Consider the following 23,674-nt stretch of genomic DNA (forward strand, 5'->3'; position numbering starts at 1 on the left):
CAGTTGCTTCATTTGCAAATATCTTCTACCATTCTGAAGGTTGCCTTTGCTGTGAAAAAGCTTTTAAGTTTCATTAGGTCCCATTTGTTTATTTTTGTTTTTATTTCCATTTATCTACAAGGCAGGTCAAAAAGAATCTTGCTGTGATTTACGTCATAGAGTGTTCTGCCTATGTTTACCACTAAGAGTTTTATAGTGTCTGGCCTTACATTTAGGTCTTTAATCCATTTTGAGTTTATTTTTGTGTATAGTGTTAGGCAGTGTTTTAATTTCATTCTTTTACATGTAGCTGTCCAATCTTTCCAGTACCACTTATTGAAGGGGCTGTCTTTTCTCCATTGTATATGCTTGCCTCCTTTATCAAAGATAAGGTGACCATATGTGCACAGGTTTAGGTCTAGGCTTTCTATCCTGTTCCATTGATATCTATTTCTGTTTTTGTGCAGTAGCATACTGTCTTGATTACTGTAGCTTTGTAATGTAGTCTGAAGTCAGGGAGCCTGATTCCTCCACCTCTGCTTTTCTTTCTCAAGATTGCTTTGGCTATTCAGCATCTTTTGTGTTTACACAAAAATTATGAAATTTTTTGTTCTAGTTCTGTGAAAAATGCCATTAGTAGTTTGATAGGGATTGCACTGAATCTGTAGATTTCTTTGGGTAGTAGAGTCATTTTCACAATGTTGATTCTTCCAGTCCAAGAACATTGTATGTCTCTCCATCTGTTGGTATCATCTTTAATTTTTTCATCAGTGTCTTGCAGTTTTCTGCATACAGGTCTTTTGTCTCCTTAGGTAGGTTTATTCCTAGGTATTTCATTCTTTTTTGTTGCAATCGTAAATGGGAGTGTTTCCTTAGTTCCTCTTTCAGATTTTTCATCATTAGTGTATAGGAATGCAAGATATTTCTGTGCATTAATTTTGTATCCTGCTACTTTACCAATTCACTGATTAGCTCTAGTAGTTTTCTAGTAGCATCTTTAGGATTCGCTATGTGTATAGAAGCATGTCATCTGCAAACAGTGACAGTTTTACTTCTTTTCTGATTTGGATTCATTTCATTTTCTTCTCTGATTGCTGTGGCTAAAACTTCTAAAACTATTTTAAATACTATGTGGTGAGAGTGGGCAACCTTGTCTTGTTCCTCATCTTAGTAGAAATGGTTTCAGTTTTTCACCACTGAGAACAATGCTGGCTGTACGTTTGTCAAAGATGGCCTTTATTATGTTGAGGCAAGTTCCCTCTATGCCTACTTTCTGGAGGGTTTTTATCCAAAGTGGGTGTGGAATTTTGTCAAAAGCTTTTCTTCATCTACTGAGATGATCATATGGTTTTTATCCTTCAGTTTGTTATATGGTGTATCACAGTAACTGATTTGCATATACTGAAGAATCCTTGAATTCCTGGGATAAACACCACTTGATCATGGTGTATGATCCCTTTAATGTGCTGTTGGGTTCTCTTTGCTGGTATTTTGTTGAGGATTTTTGCATCTATGTTCATCAGTGATATTGGCCTGTAGTTTTCTTTCTTTGTGACATCTTGTCTGGTTTTGGTATCAGAGTGATGGTGGCCTCATAGAATAAGCTTGGGAGCACTCCTCCCTCTGTTATATTTTGGAACAGTTTGAGAAGGATAGGTGTTAGCTCTTCTCTAAATGTTCAATAGAATTCACCTGTGAAGCCATCTGGTCCTGGACTTTTGTTTGTTGGAAGATTTTAAATCACAGTCTCAATTTCAGCACTTGTGATTGTTCTGTTTATATTTTCTATTTCTTCCTGGTTCAGTCTTGGAAGGTTGTGCTTTTCTAAGGATTTGTCCATTTCTTCCAGGTTGTCCATTTTATTGACATATAGTTGCTTGTAGTAATCTCTCATGATCCTTTGTATTTCTGCAGTGTCAGTTGTTACTTCTCCTTTTTCATTAATAATTCTATTGATTTGAGTCTTCTCCCTTTCTTTCTTGATGAGTCTGGCTAATGGTTTATCAATTTTGTTTATCTTCTCAAAGAACCAGCGCTTAGTTTTACTGATCTTTGCTATTGTTTTCTTCATTTCTTTTTCATTTATTTCTGATCTGATCTTTACAATTTCTTTCCTTTTGGTAACTGTGGGGTTTTTTTGTTCTTCTTTCTCTAATTGTTTTAGGTGTAAGTTTAGCTTGCTTATTTAAGATGCTTCTGGTTTCTTGAGGTAGGACTGTATTGCTATAAACTTCCCTCTTTGAACTGCTTTTGCTGCATCCCACAGGTTTTGGGTCACCGTGTTTTCATTGTCATTTGTCTCTAGGTATTTTTTGATTTCTTCTTTGATTTCTTCAGTAATCTCTTGGTTATTAAGTAATATATTGTTTAGCCTCCATGTGTTTGTATATTACAGATTTTTTCCTGTAATTGATATCTAGTCTCATAGCATTGTGGTCGGAAAAGATACCTGATACGATTTCAATTTTCTTAAATTTACCGATGCTTGATTTGGGAACCAAGATATGATCTATCCTGGAGAATGTTCCATGAGCACTTGAGAAGAAAGTGTATTTTGTTGTTTTTGGATGGAATGTCCAATAAATATCAACTAAGTCCATCCTGTTAATGTATCATTTAAAGCTTGTGTTTATTTATTTTCATTTTGGATGATCTGTCCATTGGTGAAAGTGGGGTGTTTAAAGTCCCCTATTGTGTTACTGTCAATTTCCTCTTTTATGGTTGTTAGCAATGCCTTATATATTGAGGTGCTCCTATGTTGGACGCATAAATATTTACAATTGTTATACCTTCTTGGATTGATCCCTTGATCATTATGTAGTGTGCTTCTTTGTCTCTTGTAATAGTCTTTATTTTAAGGTCTATTTTGTCTGATAAGAGAACTGTTACTCCAGCTTTCTTTTGATTTCCATTTGCATGGAATATCTTTTTCCATCCCCTCACTTTCAGTCTGTATGTGTCCCTAGGTCTGAAGTGGGTCTCTTGTAGACAGCATATATACGGGTCTTGTTTTTATATCCATTCAGCCAGTCTATGTCTTTTCATTGGAGCATTTCATCCATTTATATTTAAGGTAGTTATCAGTATGTATGTTGCTATTACCATTTCCTTAATTGTTTTGGGTTTGTTATTGTAAGTCTTTTCCTTCTCTTGTGTTTCCTGCCTAGGGAAGTTCCTTTAGCATTTGTTGTAGAGCTGGTTTGGTGGTGCTGAATTCTCTTAGCTTTTGCTTGTCTGTAAAGGTTTTAATTTCTCCGTCAAATCTGAATGACATCCTTGCTGGGTAGAGTAATCTTGGTTGTAGGTTTTTCCCTTTCATCACTTTAAGTATGTCCTGCCACTCCCTTCTGGCTTGCAAGTTTCTGCTGAAAGATCAGCTGCTAACGTTATGTGTATCCCCTTTTAGGTTATTTGTTGCTTTTCCCTTGCTGCTTTTAATATTTTTTCTTTGTATTTAATTATTGATAGTTTGATTAATATGTGTCTTGGCATGTTTCTCCTTGGATTTATCCTGTATGGGACTCTCTGTGCTTCCTGGACTTGATCATTTCCTTTCCCATATTAGGGAAGTTTTCAACTATAATGTCTTCAAATATTTTCTCAGTCCTTTTTTTTCCACTTCTTCTTCTGGGACCCCTATAATTTGAATGTTGGTGCATTTAATGTTGTCCCAGATGTCTCTGAGACTGTCTTCAATTCATTTTTTTTTCTTTATTCTGCCCTGTGGTAGTTATTTCCACTATTTTATCTTCCAGGGCACTTATCCATTCTTCTGCCTCAGTTATTCTGCTATTTATTCCTTCTAGAGAATTTTTCATTTCATTTATTGTGTTGTTCATTATTTGTTTGCTCTTTAGTTCTTGTAGGTTCTTGTTAAACGTTTCTTGTATCTTCTCCATTCTATTTCCAAGATTTTGAATCATCTTTACTATCATTACCCTGAATTCTTTTTCAGGTAGACTGCATATTTCCTCTTCACTTGTTTTGTTTGGTGGGTTTTTACCTTGCTCCTTCATCTGCTGCATATTTCTCTGTCTTCTCATGTTGCTTAACTTACTGCATTTGGGGTCTCCTTTTTACAAGCTGCAGGTTCGTAGTTCACATTGTTTTTGGTGTCTGACCCCGGGGGTAAGGTTGGTTCAGTGGTTTGTGTAGGCTTCCTGGTGGAGCGGACTGGTGCCTGTGTTCTGGTGGATGAGGCTGGATCTTGTCTTGCTGGTGGGCAGGCCCACGTCTGGTTGTGTGTTTTGGTGTGTCTGTGGACTTTTTATGATTTTAGGCAGCCTCTCTGCTAATGGGTGGGGTTGTGTTCCTGTCCTGCTAGTTGTTTGGCATAGGGTGTCCAGCACTGTCGCTTGCTGGTTGTTGAGTGGAGCTGAGTCTTAGCGTTGAGATGGAGATCTCTGAGAGAGCTTTTGCTATTTGATATTATGTGGGCTGTGCAGTCTCTGGTGGACCAATGTCCTGAACTCAGCTCTCCCACCTCAGAGGCTCAGGCCTGACACCCGGCCAGAGCACCAAGACCCTGTCAGCTACTCGGCTCAGAAGAAAAGGGAGAAAAGAAAGAAATAAAGGAAAAAATAAAATAGTTACTAAAATAAAAAATAAATTATTAAAAATAAAAATTAAAAATGTAATAAAAAAAGAAAGAAGAGTGTAACCAAACCAGAAAACAAATCCGCCAATGATAACAAATGCTAAAAACTATATGAAAAAAAAATAAGAAAAAATGGACAGACAGAACCCTAGGACAAACCATCAAAGAAAAGCTATACAGACAAAAATCACACAACGAAGCATACACATACACATTCACAAAAAGAGAAAAAAGAGAAAAATATATATACATATAAAGAAAAAAGGAAGAGTGCAACCAAATCAACAAATCTACCAGTGATAATAAGCTCTAAGTACTAAATTGAGAGAAACATAAAGCCAGAAACAAATTAGGTACAGAAAGCAAAACCCAAGTCTGCAGTTGCTCCCAAAGTCCACCACCTCAATTTTGGGATGATTCATTGTCTATTCAGGTATTCCACAGATGCAGGGTATGTCAAGTTGATTGTGGAGATTTCATCCACTGCTCCTGAGGCTGCTGGGAGAAATTTCCCTTTCTCTTCTTTGTTTGCACAGCTCCTCGGGTTCAGCTTTGGATCTGGACCCGCCTCTGCATGTAGGTTGCCTGAGGGCGTCTGTTCTTTGCCCAGACAGGACGGGGTTAAAATAGCAGCTGATTAGGGGGCTCTGGCTCACTCAGGCCGGGGGCAGGGAAGCGTACAGAATGCAGGGTGAGCCTGTGGTGACAAAGGTCGGTGTGACACTGCACCAACCTGAGGCGCACCATGTGTTCTCCTGGGGATGCTGTCCCTGGATGACAGGACCCTGGCAGTGGTGGGCTGCACAGGCTCCCGGGAGGGGACATGTGGATAGTTACCTGTGCTTGCACACAGGATTCTTGGTGGCTGCAGACTCAGCCTTAGCATCTCATGCCCGTCTCTTGTGTCTGTGCTGATAGCCACAGCTCACGCCCGCCTCTGGAGCTCGTTTAGGCAGTGCTCTGAATCCCCTCTCCTCGTAGGCAGTTCTGGACTTTTTTCCAGACTCTCTCCCCACTATCTGTGGTGCACTAACCCCCTTCAGGCTGTGTTCACGCAGCCAACCCCAGTCCTCTCCCTGGGGTCTGACCTCTGAAGCCCGAGCCTCAGCTCCCAGCTCCCGCCCGCCCTGGCGGGTGAGCAGACAAGCCTCTTGGGCTGGTGAGTGCTGGTCGGCACTGATCCTCTGTGAGGGAATCTCTCCACTTTGCCCTCTGCACCCCTGTTGCTGCACTCTCCTCCGTGGCTCCAAAGCTTCCCCCCCACCCACCCCTCACCTCTGCCAGTGAAGGGGCTTCCTAGTGTGTGGAACTTTTCCTCCTTCACAGCTCTCTCCCTGAGGTGCAGGTCCCATCGCTATTCTTTTGGCTCTGTTTTTCCTTTTGCCCTACCCAGGTATGTAGGGAGTTTCTTGCCTTTTGGCAAGTCTGAGGTCTTCTGCCAGTGTTCAGTAGGTGTTCTGTAGTTGTTCCACATGTACATGTATTTTTCATGTATTTGTGGGGAGAAAGTTAATCTCCACATCTTACTCCTCTGCCATCTTGAAGGTTTTCCAAGGGATACTTTTTAGAAACTCATCCATTAAATTATTGGATCTTTCTGCTGTTCTTCACTTCAGAGAAAATATGGCTAAAGTTGTATGCATATATCCATCATTACTATATCATAGAGTATTTTCACTGCCCTAAAAATCCTCTATGCTCTACCTATTCATCTCTCCACCTCTCACACCCCAGCCTGTCATCCACTGATCTCTTTATTGTCTCCATCTTTTTGACTCTTCCAAAATGTCAAATAGTTGGAATCATACAGTGTGTAGCCCTTTCAGATTCGTTTCTTTCACTTAATATTGATAATATGCATTTAAGGTTCCTCCCTGTTTTTTCATGGTTTCATAGCTTCTTTCTATTTAGCACTGTGTAATATTCCATTGCCCACAGTTTATCTGGTACATGGAAAACATCTTGGTGCTTCCAAGTTTTGGCAATTACAAATAAAACTACTGTAAACATCCTCGTGCAGGACATTTTTAAATTAATTTTTTCTTATTAGTCATCCATTCTATGCACATCAGTGTATACGTGTCAATACCAATCTCCTAATTCATCACACCACAACCCCAACACCTTGCTGCTTTCCCCAATTGGTGTCCATATGCTTTTTCTCTATTTCTGAGTCTCAATTTCTGCTCTGCAAATAGGTTCATCTGTACCATTTTCTACGTTCCACATATATGCATTAATATACGATATTTGTTTCTCTCTTTCTGACTTACTTCACTCTGTATGACAGTTTCTAGATGAATCCATGTCTCTAAAAATGACCCAATTTTGTTCCTGTTTATGGCTGAGTAATATTCCATTGTATATATGTACCACAATTTCTTTATCCATTCGTCTGTCGATGGGCATTTAGGTTGCTACCATGACCTGGCTATTGTAAATACTGCTGCAATGAACACTGGGTTGCATGTGTCTTTTTGAATTATGGTTTCCTCAGGGTATATGCCCAGTAGTGGAATTGCTGGGTCATATGGTAATTCTATTTTTAGTTCTTAAAGGAACCTCCATAATGTTCATAGTGGCTGTATCAATTTATATTCCCACCAACAGTGCAAGAGAGTTCCCTTTTCTCCACACCCTCTCCAGCATTTGTTGTTTATAGATTTTCTGATGATGCCATTCTAACTGGTGTGAGGTGATACCTCATTGTAGTTCTGATTTGCATTTCTCTAATAATTAGTTATGTTGAGTAGCTTTTCATGTGCTTCCTGGCCATCTATAGGTCTTCTTTGGAGAACTATCTATTTAGCTCTTCTGCCCATTTTTGGATTTCACTGGTTTTTTTTTTTTGTTGTTGTTGTTTTTAGCATGCAAGCAGAGATATTTATTTTGTATTTAAATGCACCAGGCAGGATGAGGGCAGTGTCAAAGATACAAACTTTTAAAAAGTTTAGATATATTTTCTACCATGGTTGAGATTACTCTGGGAGAAGGCCTGGGTTGAGAAGAAGAAACAAGGATTAAAAACTTGAGATTTTGAAATTTTCATTTCAAACATGAAATGTTGCAAATAAAGTACAATTTATAAGGTATAATTCCTTCTACCATGTTCTTACTCATTTTATCCTGCCTTCATTATCTTCCTTTTATCCGAAGAACTTATTTTGACATTTTTGCAAAGGCAGGTCTACTGGCAACAAATTCTCTGAGTTTTTCTTTCTGAGCAAGTCTTTATTTCTCCTTCACTTTTGAAGGATAATTTCACAGGGTACAGAATTTTCTAGGTTGGCAGTCTTTTTCTCCCAGCACTTTATTTCACTTCACTCTCTTCTTGCTTGCATGGTTTCTGAGAAGCTGGATGTAATTTTATCTTTGTTCCCCTATAAGCAAGGTGCTTTTATCCCCTTTGGCTTCTTTCAGAATATTTTTTTTATCTTTGATTTTTCTGTAGTTTGAAAGTTATATACCTAGGTGTGGCTTTTTTTTTTTTTTTTGGTTTTATCCTGTCTGGTGTTTTTTGAGATCGCTGGATCTGTAGTTTGCTGTTTGACATTAATTTGGGTAAATTCTCAGTAATTATTGTTTCAAATATTTCTTCTGTTCCTCTCTCTCCCTCCTCCTGCTGCTATTCCTATTATGTGCCTGTTATACCTTTCGTAGTTGGCCCACAGTCCCTGGATTGTGCTCTGCTGTTTTCAGTCTGTGTCTTTACATTTCATTTCTCCAGGTTTCTAGATTATATTCCCTAGCTCAGAGATCCTTCCCTCAACCAGGTCCAGTCCACTAATAAGCCCATTAAAGGCATTTTTTAATTTATTTTTTTGCTTTATAACAAATTTAATCAGTTATACATATACATATGTTCCCATATCCCCTCCCTTTTGCGTCTCCCTCCCACCCTCCCTATCCCACCCCTCCAGGCGGTCACAAAGCACCAAGCTGATCTCCCTGTGCTATGCGGCTGCTTCCCACTAGCTATCTACCTTACGTTTGGTAGTGTATATATGTCCATGCCGCTCTTTCACTTTGTCACAGCTTACCCTTCCCCCTCCCCATATCCTCAAGTCCATTCTCTAGTAGGTCTGTGTCTATATTCCTGTCTTACCCCTATGTTCTTCATGACATTTCTTTTTCTTAAATTCCATATATATGTGTCAGCATAGAGTATTTCTCTTTCTCTTTCTGACTTACTTCACTCTGTATGACAGACTCTAGGTCCATCCACCTCATTACATATAGCTCAATTTCATTTCTTTTTATGGCTGAGTAATATTCCATTGTATATATGTGCCACATCTTCTTTACCCATTCATCTGATGATGGACACTTAGGGTGTTACCATCTCCGGGCTACTGTAAATAGGGTTGCTATGAACATTTTGGTACATGTCTCTTTTTGAATTATGGTTTTCTCAGGGTATATGCCAAGTAGTGGGATTGCTGGGTCATATGGTAGTTCTATTTGTAGTTTTTTAAGGAACCTCCATACCGTTCTCCATAGTGGCTGTACCAATTCACATTCCCACCAGCAGTGCAAGAGTGTTCCTTTTTTTCCACACACTCTCCAGCATTTATTGTTTCTAGATTTCTTGATGATGGCCATTCTGACTGGTGTGAGATGACACCTCATTGTAGTTTTGATTTGCATTTCTCTAATGAGCAAAGATGTTGAGCATCCTTTCATGTGTTTGTTGGCAGTCTGTATATCTTCTGTGGAGAAATGTCTATTTAGGTCTTCTGCCCATTTTTGGATTGGGTTGTTTGTTTTTTTGTTATTGAGCTGCATGAGCTGCTTATAAATTTTGGAGATTAATCCTTTGTCAGTTGCTTCATTTACAAATATTTTCTCCCATTCTGAGGATTGTCTTTTGGTTTTGTTTATGGTTTCCTTTGCTGTGCAAAAGCTGGTAAGTTTCATTAGGTCCCATGTGTTTATTTTTGTCTTTATTTCCATTTCTCTAGGAGGTGGGCCAAAAAGGATCTTGCTGTGATTTATGTCATAGAGTGTTCTGCCTATGTTTTCCTCTAAGAGTTTGATAGTGTCTGGCCTTACATTTAGGTCTTTAATCCATTTTGAGCTAATTTTTGTGTATGGTGTTAGGGAGTGATCTAATCTCATCCTTTTACATGTCCCTATCCAGTTTTCCCAGCACCACTTATTGAAGAGACTGTCCTTTCTCCACTGTACATTCCTGCCTCCTTTATCAAAGATAAGGTGACCATATGTCCGTGGGTTTATCTCTGGGCTTTCTATCCTGTTCCATTGATCTATCTTTCTGTTTTTGTGCCAGTACCATACTGTCTTGATTACTGTAGCTTTGTAGTATAGTCTGAAGTCAGGGAGCCTGATTCCTCCAGCTCCATTTTTCGTTCTCAAGATTGCTTTGGCTATTCGGGGTCTTTTGTGTTTCCATACAAATTGTGAAATTTTTTGCTCTAGTTCTGTGAAAAATGCCAGTGGTAGTTTGATAGGGATTGCACTGAATCTGTAGATTGCTTTGGGTAGTAGAGTCATTTTCACAATGTTGATTCTTCCAATCCAAGAACATGGTACATCTCTCCATCTATTTGTATCATCTTTAATTTCTTTCATCAGTGTCTTATAATTTTCTGCATACAGGTCTTTTGTCTCCTGAGGTAGGTTTATTCCTAGATATTTTATTCTTTTTGTTGCAATGGTAAATGGGAGTGTTTTCTTGATTTCACTTTCAGATTTTTCATCATTAGTATATAGGAATGCCAGAGATTTCTGTGCATTAATTTTGTATCCTGCAACTTTACCAAATTCATTGATTAGCTCTATTAGTTTTCTGTTAGCATCTTTAGGTTTCTCTATGTAGAGTATCATGTCATCTGCAAACAGTGACAGCTTTACTTCTTCTTTTCCAATTTGGATTCCTTTTATTTCCTTTTCTTCTCTGATTGCTGTGGCTAAAACTTCCAAAACTATGTTGAATAAGAGTGGTGAGAGTGGGCAACCTTGTCTTGTTCCTGATCTTAGTGGAAATGGTTTCAGTTTTTCACCATTGAGGACGATGCTGGCTGTGGGTTTGTCATATATGGCCTTTATTATGTTGAGGAAAGTTCCCTCTATGCCTACTTTCTGCAGGGTTTTTATCATAAATGGGTGTTGAATTTTGTCGAAAGCTTTCTCTGCATCTATTGAGATGATCATATGGTTTTACTCCTTCAGTTTGTTAATATGGTGTATCACGTTGATTGATTTGCGTATATTGAAGAATCCTTGCATTCCCGGAATAAACCCCACTTGATCATGGTGTATGATCCTTTTAATGTGCTGTTGGATTCTGTATGCTAGTATTTTGTTGAGGATTTTTGCATCTATGTTCATCAGTGATATTGGCCTGTAGTTTTCTTTCTTTGTGACATCCTTGTCTGGTTTTGGTATCAAGGTGATGGTGGCCTCGTAGAATGAGTTTGGGAGTGTTCCTCCCTCTGCTATATTTTGGAAGAGTTTGAGAAGGATAGGTGTTAGCTCTTCTCTAAATGCTTGATAGAATTCACCTGTGAAGCCATCTGGTCCTGGGCTTTTGTTTGTTGGAAGATTTTTTATCACAGTTTCAATTTCAGTGCTTGTGATTGGTCTGTTCATATTTTCTATTTCTTCCTGAGTCAGTCTTGGCAGGTTGTGCATTTCTAAGAATTTGTCCATTTCTTCCAGGTTGTCCATTTTATTGGCATAGAGTTGCTTGTAATAATCTCTCATGATCTTTTGTATTTCTGCAGTGTCAGTTGTTACTTCTCCTTTTTCATTTCTAATTCTATTGATTTGAGTCTTCACCCTTTTTTTCTTGATGAGTCTGGCTAATGGTTTATCAATTTTGTTTATCTTCTCAAAGAACCAGCTTTTAGTTTTATTGATCTTTGCTATCATTTCCTTTATTTCTTTTTCATTTATTTCTGATCTGATTTTTATGATTTCTTTCCTTCTGCTAACTTTGGGATGTTTTTGTTCTTCTTTCTCTAATTGCTTTAGGTGCAAGGTTAGGTTGTTTATTCGAGATGTTTCCTGTTTCTTAAGGTGGGATTGTATTTCTATAAACTTCCCTCTTAGAACTGCTTTTGCTGCATCCCATAGGTTTTGGGTCGACGTGTCTCCACTGTCATTTGTTTCTAGGTATTTTTTAATTTCCCCTTTGATTTCTTCAGTGATCACTTTCTTATTAAGTAGTGTATTGTTTAGCCTCCATGTGTGTGTATTTTTTATAGCTCTTTTCCTGTAATTGATATCTAGTCTCATAGCATTGTGGTCGGAAAAGATACTTGATACAATTTCAATTTTCTTAAATTTACCAAGGCTTGATTTGTGACCCAAGATACGATCTATCCTGGAGAACGTTCCATGAGCACTTGAGAAAAATGTGTATTCTGTTGTTTTTGGATGGAATGTCCTATAAATATCAATTAAGTCCATCTTGTTTAATGTATCATTTAAAGCTTGTGTTTCCTTATTTATTTTCATTTTGGATGATCTGTCCATTGGTGAAAGTGGGGTGTTAAAGTCCCCTACTATGATTGTGTTACTGTCGATTTCCCCTTTTATGGCTGTTAGTATTTGCCTTATGTATTGAGGTGCTCCTATGTTTGGTGCATAAATATTTACAATTGTTATATCTTCTTCTTGGATCAATCCCTTGATCATTATGTAGTGTCCTTCTTTGTCTCTTTTAGTAGTCTTTATTTTAAAGTCTATTTTGTCTGATATGAGAATTGCTACTCCAGCTTTCTTTTGGTTTCCATTTGCATGGAATATCTTTCTCCATCCCCTTACTTTCAGTCTGTATGTGTCTCTAGGTCTGAAGTGGGTCTCTTTTAGACAGCATATATATGGGTCTTGTTTTTGTATCCATTCAGCCAATCTGTGTCTTTTGGTGGGAGCATTTTGACCATTTACATTTAAGGTAATTATCGATATGTATGTTCCTATTCCCATTTTCTTAATTGTTTTGGGTTCGTTATTGTAGGTCTTTTTCTTCTGTTGTGTTTCTTGCCTAGAGAAGTTCCTTTAGCATTTGTTGTAAAGCTGGTTTGGTGGTGCTGAACTCTCTCAGCTTTTGCTTGTCTGTAAACATTTTAATTTCTCCATCAAATCTGAATGAGATCCTTGCTGGGTAGAGTAATCTTGGTTGCAGGTTTTTCTCCTTCATCACTTTAATTATGTCCTGCCCCTCCCTTCTGGCTTGTAGAGTTTTTGCTGAGAGATCAGCTGTTATCCTGATGGGGATTCCCTTGTGTGTTATTTGTTGTTTTTGCCTTGCTGCTTTTAATATCATTTCTTTGTGTTTAATTTTTGACAGTTTGATTAATATGTGTCTTGGCGTATTTCTCCTTGGATTTATTCTGTATGGGACTCTCTGTGCCTCCTGGACTTGATTAACTATTTCCTTTCCCATATTAGGGGAGTTTTCAACTATAATCTCTTCAAATATTTTCTCAGTCCCTTTCTTTTTCTCTTCTTCTTGTGGAACCCCTATAATTCGAATGTTGCTGCGTTTAATGTTGTCCCAGAGGTCTCTGAGACTGTCCTCTGTTCTTTTCATTCTTTTTTCTTTATTTTGCTCTGCAGCAGTTATTTCTACTATTTTAGCTTCCACCTCACTTATCCGTTCTTCTGCCTCAGTTATCCTGCTATTGATCCCATCTAGAGTATTTTTTATTTCATTTACTGTGTTTTTTAACCGATGCTTGATTCATCTTTAGTTCTTCTAGGTCCTTGTTAACTGTTTCTTGCATTTTGTCTATTCTATTTCCAAGATTTTGGATCTTGGAAATAGAATCTTGGATCATCTTTACCATCATTATTCTGAATTCTTTTTCAGGTAGACTGCCTATTACCTCTTCATTTGTTAGGTCTGGTGGGTTTTTATCTTGCTCCTTCTCCTGCTCTGTGTTTTTCTGTCTTCTCATTTTGCTTATGTTACTGTGTTTGGGGTCTCCTTTTTGCAGGCTGCAGGTTCGTAGTTCCCGTTGTTTTTGGTGTCTGTCCCCAGTGGCTAAGGTTGGTTTAGTGGGTTGTGTAGGCTTCCTGGTGGAGGGGACTAGTGCCTGTGTTCTGGTGGGTGAGGCTGGATCTTGTCTTTCTGGTGGGCAGGTCCACGTCTGGTGGTGTGTTTTGGGGTGTCTGAGGACTTTTTATGATTTTAGGCAGCCTCTCTGCTAATCGGTGGCATTGTGTTCCTGTCCTGCTAGTTGTTTGGCATAGGGTGTCCAGCACTGTAGCTTGCTGGTCGTTGAGTGAAGCTGGGTGTTGGTGTTGAGATGGAGATCTGTGGAAGATTTTCGCCGTTTGATATTATGTGGCGCTGGGAGGTCTCTTGTGGACCAGTGTCTTGAAGTTGGCTCTCCCACCTCAGAGGCACAGCACTGACTCCGGGCTCCTCAATTTGGGATGATTTGTTGTCCATTCATGTATTCCACAGATGCAGGGTACATCAAGTTGATTGTGGAGCTTTAATCCGCTGCTTCTGAGGCTGCTGGGAGAGGTTTCCCTTTCTCTTCTTTGTTCACAGCTCCTGGGTCTCAGCTTTGGATTTGGCCCCGCCTCTGTGTGTAGGTCGCCGGAGGGCGTCTGTTCTTCGCTCACACAGGACAGGGTTAAAGGAGCAGCCTCTTCGGGGAGTCTGGCTCACTCAGGCCGGGCGGGAGGGAGGAGCACGGAGTGCGGGGCGAGCCTGCAGCGGCGGAGGTCAGCGTGACGTTGCACCAGCCCGAGGCACGCTGTGCGTTCTCCCAGGGAAGCTGCCCCTGGATCCCAGGACCCCGGCAGTGGCGGGGTGCACAGGCTCCCGGAAGGGCGGTGTGGACAGTGACCTGCGCTCGCACACAGGCTTCTTGGCAGCGGCAGCAGCAGCCTCAGCGTCCCACGCCCGTCACTGGGCTCCGCGCTTTCAGTCGCGACTCGCGCCCGTCTGTGGAGCCCGTTTAAGCAGCGCTCTTAATCCCCTCTCCTCGCGCACCAGGAAACCAAGAGGGAAGAAAAAGTCTCTTGCCTCTTCGGCAGCTCCAGAGTTTTCCCGGACTCCCTGCCGGCTAGCTGTGGCTCATTAGCCCCCTTCCGGCTGAGTTCTCGCCGCCAGCCCCAGTCCTCTCCCTGTGCTCTGACCGAAGCCTGAGCCTGAGCTTCCAGCGCCGCCGGGGCGAGCAGACAAGGCTCTCGGGCTGGTGAGTGCCGCTCGGCACCAATCCTCTGTGCGGGAATCTCTCCGCTTTGCCCTACCCAGGTATGTGGGGAGTTTCTTGCCTTTTGGGAGGTCTGGGGTCTTCTGCCAGCGTTCAGTAGGTGTTCTGTAGGAGTTGTTCCACGTGTAGCTGTATTTCTGGTGTATCCGTGGGGAGGACGGTGATCTCCGCATCTTACTCTTCCGCCATCTTACCCGGAAGTTTGTTTTTTTAATATTGAGCTGCATGAGCTGTTTATATATTTTGGAGATTAATCCTTTGTCCATTGATTCCTTTGTAAATATTTTCTCCCATTGTGAGGGTTGTCTTTTCATTTTGTTTATGGTTTTGTTTGCTGTGCAAAAGCTTTTAAGTTTCATTAGGTCCCATTTATTTTTTTTCTTTTTATTTACATTACTCTAGGAGGTGGATCAAAAAAAGATCTTCCTGTGATTTATGTCAAAGAGTGTTCTTCCTATGTTTTTCTACAAGAGTTTTATAGTGTCCGGTCTTACATTTAGGTCTCTAATCCACTTTGAGTTTATTTTTCTGTATGGTGTTAGAGAGTGTTCTAATTTCATTCTTTTACATGTAGCTGTCCAGTTTTCGCAGCACCACTTATTGAAGGTGCTGTCTTTTCTCCATTGTATAACCTTGCCTCCTTTGTCATAGATTAACCATAGGTGTGTGGGTTTCTCTCTGGGCTTTCTATCCTGTTCCATTGATCTACATTTCTGTTTTTGTGCCAGTATCATATTGTCTTGATTACTGTAGCTTTGTAGTATAGTCTGAAGTCAGGGAGTCTGATTCCTCCAGCTCCATTTTTTTTCCCTCAAGACTGCTTTGGCTGTTCGGGGTCTTTTGTGTCTCCATGCAAATTTTAAGATTTTTTGTTCTAGTTCTGTAAAAAATGCCATTGGTAATTTCATAGGGATTGCATTGAATCTGTAGATTGCTTTGGGTAGTATACTCATTTTCACAATGTTGATTCTTCCAATCCAAGAACATGGTATATCTCTCCATCTGTTTGTATCATCTTTAATTTCTTTCATTAGTGTCTTACATTTTTCTGCATACAGGAATTTTGTCTCCCTAGGTAGGTTTATTCCTAGGTATCTTATTCTTTTTGTTGCAATGTTAAATGGGAGTGTTTCCTTAATTCCTCTTTCAGATCTTTCATCATTAGTGTATAGGAATGCAACAGATTTCTGTGCATTAATTTTGTATCCTGCAACTTTACCAAATTCACTGATTACCTCTCGTAGTTTTCTGGTGACATCTTTAGGAATCTCTATTTATAGTATCATGTCATCTGCAGTGACAGTTTTACTTCTTTTCCAGTTTGTATTTCTTTTCGCTTCTCTGATTGCCATGGCTAGGACTTCCAAAACTATGTTGAATAATAGTGGTGAGAGTGGACATCCTTGTCTTGTTCCTGATCTTAGAGGAAATGCTTTCAGTTTTTCACCATTGAGAATGATGTTTACTGTGGGTTTATCATATATGGCCTTTATTATTTTGAAGTAGCTTCCCTCTATGCCCACTTTCTGGAGAGTTTTTATGATAAATGGGTGTCGAAATTTTTTCTCCATCTATTGAGATGATCATATGGTTTTTATTCTTCAATTTGTTAATATGGTGTATCACATGGATTGATTTGTGTATACTGAAGAATCCTTGCATCTCTGGGATAAACCCCACTTGATCATGGTGTATGGTCCTTTTAATGTGTTGTTGGATTCTGTTTCCTAGTTTTCTTGAGGATTTTTGCATCTATATTCATCAGTGATATTGGTCTGTAATTTTCTGTTTTTGTAGTACCTTGTCTGATTTTGGTATCAGGATGATGGTGGCCTCACAGAATGAGTTTGGGTGTTTTCCTTCCTCTGCAATTTTTTGGAAGAGTTTGAGAAGGATGGGTGTTAGCTCTTCTCTAAATGTCTGATAGAACTCACCTGTGAAGCCATCTGGTCCTGGACTTTTGTTTGTTGGAAGACTTTTAATAACAGTTTCAATTTCATTACTTGTGATTGGTCTGTTCCTATTTTCTGTTTCTTCCTGTTCAGTCTTGGAAGGCTATACCTTTCTAAGAATTTGTCCATTTCTTCCAGGTTGTGCATTTTATAGGCATAGAGTTGCTTGTAGTAGCCTGTTAGGATTGTTTGTATTTCTGTGGTGTCTATTGTAACTCTTCCTTTTTCATTTCTAATTTTATTGATTTGAATCCTCTCCCTCTTTTTCTTGATGAGTCTGGCTCATGGTTTATCAATTATGTTTACCTTCTCAAAGAACCAGCTTTTAGTTTTATTGATCTTTGCTGTCATTTTCTTTGTTTCTAGTTCATTTATTTCTGCTCTAATCTTCATGATTTCTTTCCTTCTCCTAACTTTCGGTTTTGTTTGTTCTTCCTTCTCTAGTTCCTTTACGTGTAATGTTAGATTGTTTATTTGAGATTTTTCTTGTTTCTTGAGGTAGGCTTGTATAGCTGTAAACTTCCCTCTTAGAACTGCTTTTGCTGCATCCCATAGGTTTTGGATCGTTGTGTTTTCATTGTCATTTGTCTCTAGGTATTTTTTGATTTCCTCTGTGATTTCTTCAGTGATCTCTTGGTTATTTAATAATGTATTGTTTAGCCTCCATGTATTTGCGTTTTTTATGGTTTTTTCCCTGTAACTGATTTCTAATCTCATAGCATTGTGGTCAGAAAAGATGCTTGATATGATTTCAGTTTTGTTAAATTTACTGAGGTTTGATTTGTGACCCAAGATGTGATCTACCCTGGAGAATGTTCCATGTACACTTGAGAAGGAAGTATAATCTGCTGTATCTTCCAGGAGTTTTATAGTTTTGCTTTACATTTAGGTATGTGATCAATTTTGTGTTCATATTTGTGAAGGGTGTAAGGTGTTTGTCTAGATTCATTTTTTTGCAGATGGATGTTCAGTTATTCCAGCATCATTTGTTGAAGATACAGTCTTTGCTCCATTGTATTGCCTTTACTCCTTTGTCGAAGATCAGTTGACTATATTTATGTGGGTCTATTTCTGTGCTCTCTATTGTCTTGTACTGCTCTATTTTTCTATTGTTTTGTTAATACCACATTGTCTTGATTACTGTAGCTTTACAGTAAGTCTTGAAGTCAGATATTATCAATCTTCCAATATTGTTTTTCTCCTTCAATATTGTGACTATATTTATGTGGGTCTATTTCTGTGCTCTCTATTGTCTTGTACTGATCTATTTTTCTATTGTTTTGTTAATACCACATTGTCTTGATTACTGTAGCTTTACAGTAAGTCTTTTTTTTTTTTTAAGGGCTCTTTATATTTTTTATTTTTTTTTTAGTAATTTATTTATTTATTTTTGCTGTGTTGGGTCTTCATTTCTGTGCGAGGGCTTTCTCTAGTTGTGGCAAGCGGGGGCCAGTCTTCATCGCGGTGCGTGGGCCTTTCACTATCGCGGCCTCTCTTGTTGCGGAGCACAGGCTCCAGACGCGCAGGCTCAGCAGCTGTGGCCCACGGGCCCAGCTGCTCCGCGGCATGTGGGATCCTCCCAGACCAGGGCTCGAACCCGTGTCCCTTGCATTAGCAGGCAGACTCCCAACCACTGTGCCACCAGGGAAGCCCTATAGTAAGTCTTGAAGTCAGATATTATCAATCTTCCAATATTGTTTTTCTCCTTCAATATTGTGACTATATTTATGTGGGTCTATTTCTGTGCTCTCTACTGTCTTGTACTGATCTATTTTTCTATTGTTTTGTTAATACCACATTGTCTTGATTACTGTAGCTTTCCAGTAAGTCTTGAAGTCAGATATTATCAATTTTCCAGTATTGTTTTTCTCCTTCAATATTGTGTTGGCTACTTGGGGTTATACATGCTTAGAATTGGGGAGTAAAAAGTCTATACTTGGTCTGATTTATAAATTATGTCATGGCATAAAAGTAATATCCTAGATACTTAGAGATGTAGCTTATCAAGATTTGGCTTATCAAGATGCCTCCCTCTCAAGAAGAATTTGAGTCATTGTATTTTAGACTCTGGAAATAGAATAGTTAATATATCAAAAGGGTAGTATGGGTAGCAATGGATAGAAAAGCAAATGGAAAACACATATCTAAGGGCTCTTTAGATAAGAAAAAAATCACATGCCTTATTTCTTCAAAGACGAATTACACAAAGAGAGGTAAATACATAGATACACAAATATTAAGAAGACAATATATGTTCTAAGTAGAAAAAAATTATAACATTTAAAAAATATACTGTACATTATGCCAACCATTGTGTCTTACATTATTTCTAGTCATTGAAATTACTTAGTGAGTTATGCAGTATTCTTTTCCTTTACATATGCATGTCAGAGACGTGAAGTGATTTGTCCAAGACAAATGAAGAACTGGGATTCCAATTAGACTTACCTGGCTCCAAAGCCCACCTTCTTTCTACTATGTCATGTATCATAGTTTTTGTGTTTTTTCAAATGAAGAATTTTCACTGAATTTTTTTAATTTTAATAGCTCACTATATATGTCCAGCCAGAGCAAAAGCACACAGCTGAATATGCTGCAAATATAACTAAAAGTGTGTTTGATTATTTTGAAGACTACTTCGCTATGGATTATTCTCTTCCTAAATTAGGTGAGAACCATGTTTTATTTTCTTATTTTTAATATTGCTTTTGTTTTCACCTAAGTTAACTCACTTCCTCCAGCTTTAGCATCCTTAGTTAATGGTCATCCCTTAGTCTTTTCATCATATGCCTCTACTATGTATCTAATACTTACTAGATGCTGAAAGATTCATTCTGGATTCCTCTAAAAATAATGTCTATACTCTGTTCTTACCTGACAAATGTATAGTATTTTATTTCCAAATAAAGATTGATGTATATATATAGAACTGCAGACATTGCTAATGATGGAACCAGAAAGAGCAACCTAGATCAGCTGATTTCAAAATTAGTATCCATCCCAATAGCTTACATTGCCTCCCTACCATCAGTAAGTTAATAAATAATAGGGATAAATAATGCTGTCAGAGTCCCATGTACTTCCAGCCTTTCCGTTGTTGTACAAGACTAATTCTAGATTCTTCAGCAGTTAAAATGAACTGGTGCTACTTCCATAAGTATTTTTTTCTAATATGGAGGATGTGGGGGACATGTTTTCTTTTTAAAATAAAAATAGTGCTATAATCAAAATGGTATGGATATGACACTTCTATTAACAGCAGAAATGCTTTAATAGTAAGCTTGAGTGGTATTAGCAAAGACTTTAAATGTAACACCCATATAGATGTCTGTAGGGATGAAATGAAGGCAACAAGAAAACCAACAAACCAACAATCGACTTCTCTATTTCTGTTTCTGCCCTTTAATAAATTACCAATGCAAAGCAACTGGAATGTCAAATTCTCTACATGGGATTGGCTGTGGCTCTGAGCAACTTTGTGGATGCACCATTTTTTTTTTTTATTGCTTAACAGCTATTAGAGAAGGAGACAGGAAGAGAAACAACTTTCCATCAAACTCAGAATAATATCTAATAAAATGTTAATCACATTAATTTAAAAGTCTTTTTCTCTTTATCTCTCTTGAACCACCCATGATAACCTGGGAAGTGGAAATCTCACAAATTTATTTCTCTGTTCTCTTTTCTTCCTCCCTATCTCCCATATTCCTTCTTCTTCATACTTTTATATGCATTTTCAACTCTTTCAGAATTGACTCTTAGATTTTCCTTACAATTGATTACTGCATTTATCCACCCCCAAAATTAAAGGCACTGGAGTTAATTAATTATTATGTCAATACTCACCAAAGAAATGAGGTTTAAAAAAATTCCTGTTGTTCATGGGTTAGGTACAAATTACACTCTGTAACATTATGGAAAATACTGGCCCTTGGGGGGAATATTTCTCCAAACTTTAAGAGGTACTCTTGTGACAAAATAACCAAACCTAAGAATGAAAATAACACTAAAAGTAAACTACTGCTGTAATTCTGACCTCCATTTAAGATGCATCCATGTTCATTCTTTTTATATAAAGCTTTAAGAACCTTTATTTTAAACTTAAAGGACCTTTTCTTTATGTTAGATGAAAATTTAATTTATTTTCATTTATGTGCCTAATTTAAATTATATGTAATAATAAATAAATCCCATTCTTATTATAGTTCATTAACTGCAGAAGCTGTGTTCTGTCCACTAATCCAACTGAACCTTTTCTGTTTTGGGATTTAACATAGAACTGATCAACACTGCCTCCTTCTGTCAGATAGCATGTCTACCATTATAGGTCCCAGCAAAAATAAGGACTAGAAAGTCTAGATTGAATTCAACATTTTAGACCTGGAAGGGAATTTCCAGAGAATATAGTCAATTCCATGTTGATCCAACTAATTTAATACTTATATACAAGTGGATGGTAAGCTATTTAATTAGTAGGGAATCTGGCCAACCACAAATTGTACAGAAGTAGAGAAAAAGTGGAATTTTGTATTCTCTAATAATCTGTTTCCTTGGACAGAAATATATTTCTACACACTTGGAAGCTCTGTACTTTTAAGACCTCATTTTAAAACTTCATTCTCTTATTCCTTACAGCATATCCCCCCAAACAGAAGCTTGGTATTATCTAAGTGAAAGTCATGGGGAAAAAAAGCAATTAAAAATGAAATAGAGAAAGGAACAAAAGACATAAAATTATAGAGGACTTGAACAGAGCACTGCCAATAGTATTCTTAAAAAATAAAAGACACATTGATATCTGGAGCCAACAGGAAGAGTTCCATGGAAATTTTGAGTGCATTAAAGACTGAAAAGTTTACACAAATAGATTATTGTTTTTCACTCTGAGAAATTATTTTTAGTCTTTTAAAAAACATTCATCTAAAGAACTTAATTTGGTAAGAAGTGTTATGAACAAAATGGAAAGAATGTATTTCTCACTGGACTCTTTTTCCATAGATAAAATCGCTATTCCAGATTTTGGCACTGGGGCTATGGAGAACTGGGGACTCATCACTTACAGAGAAACAAACCTGCTTTATGACCCTAATGAATCAGCCTCATCAAACCAACAGAGGGTGGCCAGTGTGGTTGCCCATGAACTTGTGCATCAGGTATAGAATCTTAGCACCAACTTAGCTTATTTTAAAAAGTGGCTTAAGACCATAGGAATGATTGAAATTATAACTTAGCAAATAAAAAATAGCCAACTCAGAAAATCCTGCTTGAAAGTCTTTCTTACTGCTAATAACCATTTTACCATAAAGAAACTTTTAAGACACATCGTTTTGCCTTTAGTGAATACACGAGGTTTTTCTATAACTTTAAATATTCCCAGTACTACCAAAATAAAGACAATAAACTAAGGAGAATTTCAGATCACTTAAAAACCAGGAGAAATAAAGCAGGAAATAAATGCTAAGTATGATGTCTGCCACTTTTGTGTCAAGTGACAAAATTTGCATGAACAAATGAATGCACTGAAATTTTCTAGGCCTTTCTGCCAAAGGCATGAGAATTTAACCCTCTTTCTTGCTTATAATTTCAGTGGTTTGGAAATACTGTGACCATGGAATGGTGGGAAGACTTGTGGTTAAACGAAGGGTTTGCTACCTTCTTTGAGTTCCTGGGAGTAGACCATGCAGAAAAAGAGTGGCAAATGGTGAGCCCTAAACATATAAGTTCCAAATCTCTGTTTGCCTCATGTCAAGCTGATTGAAGCCTTTGGACTATGACAGTGGCCCTGAGTTTGGGGCCAAGTGCAGTATCGAATTGGGAATTCCATTGGGAGGCTGGGGTGGAACCAGCTGCCTCCACTGAACTACACCATGCTCAGAGCCTATGCCCAGGCCCTAGAGGGCAATTGACCACCATGAGCCAAGAATGTGGTCAGTAGAGTCATTCAAGAACACGTACCAGGGCAGGAAAAAAATATCTAGCTTAGACAATGCCAACTCTGTGTTCAAGAAAGTATCTGTAGTGCTAGCCCTTTGAAAAATGTCCAAGACTAATTTTATAAATGACTTCCCTTACACAGGTTGCTGAAATGACACAGTAAAGAGATAAACGCATAAACTTAGTAGTTAGACTCAGGTTCAAATTTTGCACACATCATTTCTTAGATGCGTTACAGGGAATGTGACCTCGAGCAAGTTACGTACCCTCTCTGAGTCAGTTCTCTCCTCTATGAAAGAACACTGTTCTCTGTATTGTAAGCTTTAAAGCTTCCAAAATGTACATGTAATTACTATTATTATTCTGTGTCTCTGAGGGGCCTGAAACAGAGGCTTCTATGAACTCTACAGATATTTTTCCCAAAAAGCTACATCTGTTTTCATCTGTATTTAGATGGTGTGGATGTTCTTATCAGTTTGTATATATAAAAGTATAAGTGTGTGGTTATGTGAAAGTAGCATTACAGGAGGTTGTGTACTGTATAGACTACTGCCCTCCACTGGATACAATAAGAAGAGTGTTAGATGCTCGCAGCCCTTGCAGTTTCCACAACCTGATTTAAAAAGTGAAAAAGTTAAACTGGAGAACTCAAAGTCCACCAATTTAAATGTAAATCTCATTCAAAACACCCTCACAGAAACACCCACAATAATGTTTGAGCAAATACCTCAGCACCATGGCCCCATCAATCAATGTAACATAAAATTAACCATCCCAAATATCTAAAATTTAAAAGACTGATAATACCAAATGCAGGTAAATTTGTGGAGCAATTTCAAGTCACATACATTGCTGGTAGACATGATACAGTCACCCTGGAAAATAGTGTGGCCACTTCTTATAAGTTAAACATACATTTATCATATAATCCAACAATCCTACTCCAAGAGACATGAAAACACTTGTCCACACAAAACCTGCACATAATGGGAATATTCATAATAGCCAACTGC

At 38.3% G+C, this 23,674-nt stretch overlaps 1 protein-coding gene across 1 annotated transcript in view; it reads left to right on the top strand.

Moving 5' to 3' along the window:
• Window positions 1-23,674, top strand: part of ENPEP (glutamyl aminopeptidase) — a 111,601-nt gene that overhangs the window by 28,175 nt on the left and 59,752 nt on the right. The window contains exons 4-6 of the mRNA XM_081230479.1: window positions 19,275-19,395; window positions 21,726-21,880; window positions 22,315-22,428. Coding sequence (XP_081086605.1) covers window positions 19,275-19,395; window positions 21,726-21,880; window positions 22,315-22,428 — 390 coding nt within the window. The remainder of the gene's footprint in view (window positions 1-19,274; window positions 19,396-21,725; window positions 21,881-22,314; window positions 22,429-23,674) is intronic.

The sequence above is a fragment of the Mesoplodon bidens genome (genome assembly GCF_964165515.1).
Source record: "Mesoplodon bidens genome assembly, chromosome: 1".
In the NCBI taxonomy this organism is placed as follows: Eukaryota; Metazoa; Chordata; class Mammalia; order Artiodactyla; family Ziphiidae; genus Mesoplodon; species Mesoplodon bidens.